The following is a 9501-nucleotide window of genomic DNA, read 5'->3' on the forward strand; positions in this document are numbered from 1 at the left end:
TTTTTGCCAGTTATACCATTACTGAAAACTTTTTAAATCTCTTGAAATAATGTTCTTAACTCAGTAAACTTTTAACAGAATATTTGTGATAAATATTTTCACCCTTTGAAGGTAAATGAATTTTTTTTATAGATACAGTGTCTGTCTTAAGGACAGGTTGTTACAAATGTCCTTTTTGTGAGTCAGCTGCTTGGAACTCATTCCTGTTCGGAGACTCTGGCAAGAGGACAAGACAGGAAGCTGTGAGCCATTGGCAGAGGTTTTACTGGGTGTGCAGGTGCTGGGAAGAAAGCTGAGAGAGCCAGAGGAAGCCGTGAGGCTAAGTTCAACTAGGAAAAAACAATAATTACATGATTTAAAAGAAAGGGAGAGGATCAAAACTAAAGGATTACCGACCAGAGTTTGCAGAAGAGAGATCCTGTGTCTTTGTGTCTTCTAGCCTTCCTCCCCTGCCTGCACGCAGTTGTGGCTGTAACCAGAGAGATGAAGAACAGGACAGGGGACAGAAGGCAAGGTGCCAGAGCAGGCTACACTGCTCCTCCACAGCATACGGGAACTTCCTACTACCTTAGTGCCACTTCCCAAGTACAGAACGAGCTTTGTAAAAGGGCTTTTGTTACATACTCAGTTTTCTTAAAATTGATATTGCTTTTTTTTTTCTGCTATCTTGCTATTCTATTTAAAAGTTTTCTTAGTGACACTTTTCAAAATGCCTTAACATTAGAAATTCTGCTTCTTAATTCCTCTAGGTCACACTGGAATAACCATAAAGTAACAATTAAAATAATGGTTCATATTTTTGTGAATTTCTGGTAAGATTAAAAACTTGTTTTCCCCACCTAAATTTTTCTAGGCTATGGAGTGGTTTTAGTGAATATTTATTAGGTTATCCTTATGGGCTGAATATTAAAATTATGAAATGTATTAATTTCATCCTAATTACAGAAAGGGATAGGAAAACTTGCTGGCATCTAATACAATGTAAAAATGCTCTGTTGGCATGCATTTTGTTAGTGTCCCCAAATTTATGATATAGCTAATCTTTTAAAATTGTTTGCCATCGTTTACTTAACTGAAACCGCCCTGGTCAAACCGTATTTTAGGATGTCAAAATCTTGGTGACAAATATTTATAAATGGAAGTCTACTACTTTGCTCTGTAACTAAGATGTGAATTGCAATGTGCTGGCTTAGTTGTTTTTCCTGTAGCTAGCTAGCTACATACTCAAACTGAGTAATATGGTTTCCCACAAGAGCCAGCATTTATTTTAGCTTTCCTTTGTGTTTATTTTCAGGACTCAAAGGAATCCCCCAGCCTTCTGCTTTTATACCTACAGCTGAAAGTAACTCTTTTCAACCTCAAGTAAAGACTTTGCCATCTCCGATTGATGCTAAGCAACAGTTGCAACGGAAAATTCAGAAAAAGCAGCAAGAACAGAAACTACAATCCCCATTGCCAGGAGACTCCTCAGCAAAAAAACCAGAAGGCACTACAGCTAATGGAGTGGCTAATCTACCCAATGGAAACCCTGCCATCCTTTCTCCCCAGCCCATTGGAATTGTGGTGGCAGCCGTCCCTAGTCCCATTCCGGTAATATGATTACTAGAGTTTGGCCTTACTGAGATGCTGAGAAGTCATTGATTTTATTAGAAGTGGCAGGTGAGAAGGCAAGGGTGTATGTAGCTATAATCATAAACTGGCTTATGACCAGACTCCCCTTCGGTCGTTTGTCTTTCATTTCCAATGTCTATTGCTGATGAAAAGCAAACTCAAAACCTAACAGAAGGGAAGATAGAAAGGATGAATATTTGTAAGGTGTGCATATAACCAGTCAGAACTTGAGTAAGAATAAATCCATTTCGAAGTTGTTTTATCTCTGAGTCAAGAAAATATAATTAGCCGGGCGGTGGTGGCACACGCCTTTAATCCCAGCACTCAAGAAGCAGAGGCAGGTGGATCTCTGTGAGTTTGAGGCCAGCCTGGGCTACAGAGTGAGTTCCAGGAAAGGCGCAAAGCTACACAGAGAAACCCTATCTCAAAAAACCAAAAAAAAAAAAGAAAATATAATCATAAACTTTTGGGAGCCTAAATGTTCTGAATATTGAAGTAGATCAAATTACAAATTATAATTTAATGTGAGCCTGCTTCTGTGGTTAGCTGGATAGATTTAGGAGTAGAATATTGTTGAGGTTACTATCACACAACCAACATAGTAAAGGGACTTTTCAAATGCAAGTGTATCTTTCTAAAGTAAAGTAATAACCTTACATTATTATTGGTATTATTATTATTAAGGGAATATTTTCTCTTGTTTTTCTTCTCCATATAAGTATCTTTATCATTGCTATTCCATTAAAATTTCAAATAGCTGATATCTATATTGTCCACTGAGGAACAGACTTCAGGAGATCTCAATTTTGTCTAGGACCTCCTTATCCTTGGTAGTTTTTAAGGCTCTGAAAGTCTCCCTAGGAGTGAGCTGTCTACTTAGAACAGATTCCAGTAGATACTTTACCTTTCTTCATGATTGTAGCTCTTCTCCCTGTAACCTCATTAACCCACTAGTTAGGCAAGTATTTATCATAGGTATGAAGTATTTTGTTCTGTCAACTGGTAAGTAACCTAGTTTTCCCCTGTATATTACTATATTTCATAACTTGGTTGCATTATGGCTGTATTTGTTAATATATTTGTGGGTCTACTTGTATACAGAATGACCACAAAGAACTCTCTTCTAACATTAAAACTACCTTACTTCTTCTTAATTAACACTTAATAAATCCTTTAATACTATGTAGATGTACAGCATACTGTTGTATCCTAGACCTATTAAAATGAACTTCGTGTTTTCTACGTTTTTTTGCAGGTCCAGCGGACCAGGCAGTTGGTAACTTCACCAAGTCCAATGAGTTCTCCTGATGGCAAGGTCCTTCCCCTCAATGTGCAGGTGGTCACTCAGCACATGCAGTCTGTGAAACAGACACCAAAGACTCCTCAGAACGTTCCAGCCAGTCCTGGTGGGGACCGTTCTGCCCGGCACCGCTACCCTCAGATCTTACCCAAGCCAGCAAACACCAGTGCACTCACCATCCGCTCACCTACAACTGTGCTCTTTACCAGCAGTCCCATCAAAACTGCTGTTGTACCTGCATCACACATGAGCTCTCTAAATGTGGTGAAAATGACAACAATATCCCTCACACCCAGTAACAGTAATGCCCCCCTAAAACACTCTGCCTCAGTCAGCAGTGCTACTGGAACAACAGAGGAATCAAGGAGCGTTCCTCAGATCAAGAATGGCTCTGTTGTTTCCCTTCAGTCTCCTGGGTCTAGGGCCAGCAGCACTGGGGGAACTTCTGCTGTGGAAGTCAAAATGGAACCAGAAGGGTCATCAGATGAGCATCCTCTGCAGTGCCAAGAGAACTCTGAGGGGACTAAAGCTCCCCTAACAACACCTAGTGCCCTTTGGGGGCAGAAAAGTAATACAGATGGAGCAGTACCAAAACCTTCCAATGAAGGTGTCATTGAAGTAAAAGCAACTAAGGTCTGTGACCAGAGGACCAAATGTAAAAGTCGCTGTAATGAAATTCTGCCAGGCATCTCAGCAGGCAATAATCAAAGCACTGTTACTCTCTCGGTTGCTACTCAGAACTTCACCAGCACCAGCTCACCATCTAATGGTGACTCAGCAAATAAAGACCCTAAATTATGCACTAAAAGTCCAAGAAAACGACTGTCTGCCACACTGCAAGAGTCTCAGGTGCCCCCTGTAAAGAAACCAATTGTGGAACAGCTTTCTGCAGTTACCGTAGAAGGTCAGAAACCAGGTACTGTCCAGAAGGACCAAAAGGTGCCACCTTCAGGGAGAACAGAAAGTCCAACAGCAGGTGCTCAGATGCCTAACAAGGTGTCAGTCAGTGTCGGTTCCCACATTACAGATGATCAGCCCTTGAACCCTACTCTTGTTGCCAGTGAATCAGTTCTGGAGCAGCAAACGACGCCATCATCATCTCCAGATGTAAAAGTAAAACTTGAAGGGAGTGTCTTTCTCTTGGACCATGAGTCAAAATCAGATGGCAGCTTTAATCCTAATGAATGGCAACAAGTTCCTAAGGATTCTGACTTCATAGCTGCCAGCTGTGAACAGCAGCAAGATATTAGTGTTATGACAATGCCTGAGCATTCTGATATCCATGATTTAGAGAAATCTGTATGGGAATTAGAAGGGATGCCACAGGACTCATACAGCCAGCAGCTACATAGCCGGATCCCAGAATCTTCTTTGAATCAAATACAAGCACAGTCTTCAGATCAGTTACCATTGCAGTCGGAACTGAAAGAGTTTGAGTCTTCTGTTTCCCAGACAAATGAAAGCTACTTTCCTTTTGATGATGAACTTACACAAGATAGCATTGTGGAAGAGCTGGTGCTAATGGAGCAGCAGATGTCGATGAATAATTCACATTCTTATGGTAACTGCTTGGGAATGACCCTTCAGAGTCAGTCAGTAACTCCAGGAGCTCCAATGTCATCTCATGCTTCCAGCACCCACTTCTATCATCCAATCCATAGCAATGGCACTCCAATTCACACACCTACACCCACACCCACTCCTACACCAACCCCAACCCCAACCCCAACTCCAACATCTGAAATGATTGCTGGGTCTCAGAGTCTATCACGGGAGAGCCCTTGCTCCAGGCTTGCCCAGACAACACCTGTGGATAGTGCTTTAGGAAGTAGCCGACACACACCCATTGGTACTCCGCATTCTAATTGCAGCAGTAGCGTCCCTCCAAGCCCTGTTGAATGCAGGAATCCATTTGCATTCACCCCAATAAGCTCCAGTATGGCTTATCATGATGCCAGCATTGTCTCAAGCAGTCCTGTGAAACCAATGCAAAGACCCATGGCCACACACCCTGATAAAACCAAGCTTGAATGGATGAATAATGGGTATGGTGGGGTTGGTAATTCATCAGTTTCTGGCCATGGCATTCTCCCAAGCTATCAGGAACTAGTAGAAGATCGTTTCAGGAAACCCCATGCCTTTGCCGTGCCTGGACAGTCATACCAGTCTCAGTCCAGACACCATGACACTCACTTTGGTCGTTTGACTCCCGTCTCTCCTGTGCAGCATCAAGGTGCCACTGTAAACACCAACAAGCAAGAAGGGTTTGCAGTCCCTGCTCCTCTTGATAACAAAGGAACGAATTCATCTGCCAGCAACAACTTCAGGTGCCGGAGTGTGAGCCCTGCTGTCCATCGCCAGCGGAATCTTAGTGGAAGCACCCTCTATCCTGTGTCTAATATCCCACGGTCTAATGTAACCCCCTTTGGAAGTCCAGTAACCCCAGAAGTTCATGTTTTCACAAATGTTCACACAGATGCATGTGCCAACAACATAGCTCAAAGAAGTCAGTCAGTTCCCTTGACTGTCATGATGCAGACAGCTTTCCCAAACGCTCTGCAGAAGCAAACAAACAATAAAAAAATCACTAATGTTTTGTTGAGTAAACTCGATTCTGACAATGATGATGCAGTGAGAGGTTTGGGAATGAACAACATGCCCTCCAATTATACAGCCCGGATGAATCTCACTCAGATTTTGGAAACGTCCTCTGTTTTTCCTAGTGCCAATTCACAAAATATGATCGATTCCAGCACTTCTGTTTATGAATTCCAAACACCATCTTACCTCACCAAAAGTAATAGCACCGATCAGATCAGTTTTTCTCCTGGAGATAATCAAGCACAATCTGAAATTGGAGAACAGCAATTAGATTTCAATAGCACTGTTAAAGACCTGTTGAGTGGAGACAACCTGCAAACCAGCCAGCAGCTGGGAGGTCAGGTAGCATCAGAGCTCACCAACACTGCATCTGATTTCCCTAGTGACATCAGGTTGTCTTCCGACCTCTCAGGCAGCATCAATGATTTGAACACCTTAGACCCAAATCTACTGTTTGATCCAGGTCGTCAGCAGGGACAGGAGGATGAAGCCACACTGGAAGAATTAAAGAATGACCCACTGTTCCAACAGATTTGCAGTGAGTCAATGAACTCCATGACTTCATCAGGTTTTGAATGGATAGAAAGCAAGGACCATCCTACTGTTGAAATGTTGGGATAAATTGTGTTTTATAATATGTAGCACACTGTATCTAAAGACATATGTATTGTATTTGTCTTAATGGAAGTGCCTCCCGCAGCAGAAACACTATTAATTGTGACATTTTAAAAGCGTTTGCTGCAGAAGTGGTTTCTTCTTCGGTAGGAAATGGTTAGACTTGCCTCAGTTCTGGACAAGTTTCTGAAGACAGTAGGCTGTAGAGCAAGCATTAGGTTTTAAATTTTATAATGTTCCCCATTTAATCACATTTGCTAGTAAAGAATCCAGCTTTTTACAAGAGCATTCTGGGTTTTTATTTTATATAAGTTTATTTTAATTCATCAGTTGATCTACAAAGAATTTAAAAGAAACCATCCATTTTTAGTCATAGGCTGTTTTGTTGTTGGCATTATCTTTTAGGTATGAAATCATAGCTAAGGTAAACTGTAGGCAAGAGAGTCTTCCTTAAAACAGGGATAATATTCAGGTTATTATAAATATTTAAGCTTGAAACATGAAGCTGCTGTAGGATGAGAATTCTCTGTAGGACTTTCTGGGGCTTTGGTACCATTTACTCCCACAATGAAGGGCTTATGTAGGAGAAAATAATGGAAAACAAATGTTAATTTAAGGAAAGTAAAAGCTGCACTAAAATTTTAAGAGGAAAACTAGTAGCCATTTATTTGTGACATTGCATTAGTCCAATTTTAAAAGGTGGCTTTTAAAATGGAGCTCTCTAAGCTCACACACTTTGGCTCTCCTCTCTTCCTGTCCCTCTTCCTCCCCCTCTCCCTCCCATTCCAGTTGCCCCCTCCCTCTTCCTCTCCTTCCCTCCCCTCCCCATTTCTTGCACACACATACACACTAGACATTGAAATTTAATAGCAGAAGTACAAGCATGTTAGAAAACTGTCTCGTGTTTTATTATTTGCTTGTTGAGACTGGAGTGTTAGAAGGGCAGTAGAGGCTTTTTCTTAGTTTCTTCACCATAGCTCTGTGTACATACTGAAGTTCTACTGAAGACTGACTTTAATGCTGTCGCCATGGTGTCCTTTAGTGATGGGCTTTCCTCAGCTTGCTCACTCCCTCGCTTCTCGGAATGTAGTAATGCAGTTTGACCATGGATCCTTTGCAGAACACCAGGCAGGAAAGAGATAATGTTAAGAGCCCAGCAAAAAAGCATTTCCTCATGTGAGGTGTAGCCTCAGACCTTTGTATCTCTGATAAAACAAAGTGGGTGATAATAGTACTTGAAGAAGAGGAGCATTTTATTACTTGCTTAACTTATTTATTGTGATGGACACAGTTGCAAAAGAAGTAAAGCACTCAGGATTTGTTTTAAAGTGTTTCTCTATGGCTCCCATTTTGGTTTATGAATAGTATTTATGAATTTCATGTTAACACAAAACTAGTGGGCAGCTTCATTTAAGTGAGTTTCAAGGTAATTTTCAAAGAGATTAAAGTTAACCTTAAGTTCTTAAAAGCTAACATGAAACCATTCACTGTACTCTCCTGAACCTAGCCAAACTTTTCTTTACCTTAATTCAAAAATAAATCAGAAGACTGCAATCCGAATATTAAACAAATATGATGGAAGAGTTAATTTAATAAGGGTCCATTGTTCAACAGGTTTGAAGAGTAGGGTATTAACATATTCTAATAAATCAATGGTGCTAGAGTTGGCTCAGAGGTTTATCTATGGATATGTCCTAGTTACTGGCATATGTGTGTGTTTGCTGTTAATTTGGTTTAATGATTTGTTAGGGTTTTTTTTCCTTGATACTAGTTATTTCTTCACTGTACATTGAGACACAGCACTACTGCACACCAAAGTACGTAATACCCAAAGGAGACTGTGTGATTTCTTCTAACAGATGATGGGAGCCTTTCTCAGTGAGATACTCTGAAAAGGAGACTTTGAGGCCATTCTAATCCCTGTTTACATTGTTAGCTTCCTACTAATATAAAAATAATGGAAATCTTTTTTGATAAAAAAAAAAAGTATAGAGACTGGAGGATTTTTAACCCCCCCTGTACAGTATCGCAGCAAACTCTTTAAATTTGGCTGAATTCGTCCAGCAAACTTTTTGGGGTTCATATATTGCACTAAATTTGTTGAACCTGTGGTAGGCACATCTCTTAGGATAAATGCAACCAGTACAGTCCACAGATTAAAATTTTTAAATGTGTTTCATTATGAAAAGACAAAATATCATCACAGTGACAGATGAAATTGTCTTATGTAGCAATGTGCACTGATCTCAATGAGATATTTCTATTTCTTATTCTCTTACATGAGAATATTACAGCAGGAAGAATTGAGTTTAGTTTGCTTCACCGTGTTAATACATGATCACAAAATGTGCATGAGTGTTCTTGACTTCTCTTGTACAGTGCTAGGTAATCCTGTAACCACTTTTTTTCCCCTCTTGGCTGTATTGAAACTGGCTCTGTGTTAACCAGGTGAGCATAGTTATTCACAGGTTATTTTGCTTTTTTAATGTTTACTAATTCTGCTTAGTTGTTGTTGAATATGTTCTTTTCTTGGGGTTTTTTTTTCATTGTTTTGATGTTTAAAACATTTTGCATACTGTTTTATCATGATAAGACTTCATGAAGTAAATACTTTTGCATATAATTGCAATAAGCACTGACTTTTGAACTGAGCAGGAAGGAGCGTGTTTTGTGCAGTGCATCTGAGGTTCAGATAACAGTCTTGTACTACAGTGTGCTTCCTACACCAGAGGCGACAAAAGCAAGCCCTGTTGTGTGTCTCATTTAGTGCAGAGTCAGACCCCGGTGCTTTGTTGTCTGTTGTACCTGCTGAGATTACAGTAGTGGAACATCGCAGTAGCATTTCAGTTCTCTTTTTTTATTAAAAGTGCTCAAATTGTTTTTTAAATGTTTTCAAAAACAATTAAAAACGTTTTATATTATACTGACTGGATGTTAAGATGATTTATGGGATGTATTTTTATGGGCAATTTGCCATTTTATAAATATGTACCTGATGCTGTATTTCCCTTGAACTGGTGAAATGGGGGGCGGGGGGTGTAAAAACGGTACAAGGCAAAACATGCCACATCTCTGCTGATCCAAAAGAACTGACAGCTTGCTCTTCCTCCATTCTCTGGGATTGTGTTATTCACTTGAGATTTTGTTGCCAGTGGTACATGGCATAGAGTTTCTGTTATCGAAAAGGCCATCTTTTCCTTTGTTCTTTCATGTGATATTTGCTTTCAGGTGTTAGGTTGGGGACTATCTAGGTTGCTGTATTTCAGGAGCATTGAATACAAACATGAAAATTTTCAAGTCCCAGATATGTTAAGATGTACAGACATTGTAAGCCAGGACACAGGCCATGGCTCTACAAAGAGGCAGAAGACACC

At 40.3% G+C, this 9501-nt stretch overlaps 1 protein-coding gene across 2 annotated transcripts in view; it reads left to right on the forward strand.

Moving 5' to 3' along the window:
* Rfx7 (regulatory factor X7) overlaps nt 1-9050 on the forward strand; it is a 101529-nt gene extending 92479 nt beyond the window's left edge. For both annotated transcript variants that reach the window (XM_052714086.1, XM_052714080.1), the window contains exons 9-10: nt 1295-1590; nt 2867-9050. In XM_052714086.1, the coding sequence (XP_052570046.1) occupies nt 1295-1590; nt 2867-6133 (3563 nt within the window). In that variant the 3' untranslated portion in view covers nt 6134-9050. The remainder of the gene's footprint in view (nt 1-1294; nt 1591-2866) is intronic.
* The last annotated feature ends 451 nt before the right edge of the window (nt 9051-9501 follow it).

The sequence above is a fragment of the Peromyscus californicus genome, unplaced genomic scaffold (genome assembly GCF_007827085.1).
Source record: "Peromyscus californicus insignis strain IS unplaced genomic scaffold, ASM782708v3 Scaffold_11__1_contigs__length_118956290, whole genome shotgun sequence".
Lineage (NCBI taxonomy): Eukaryota > Metazoa > Chordata > Mammalia > Rodentia > Cricetidae > Peromyscus > Peromyscus californicus.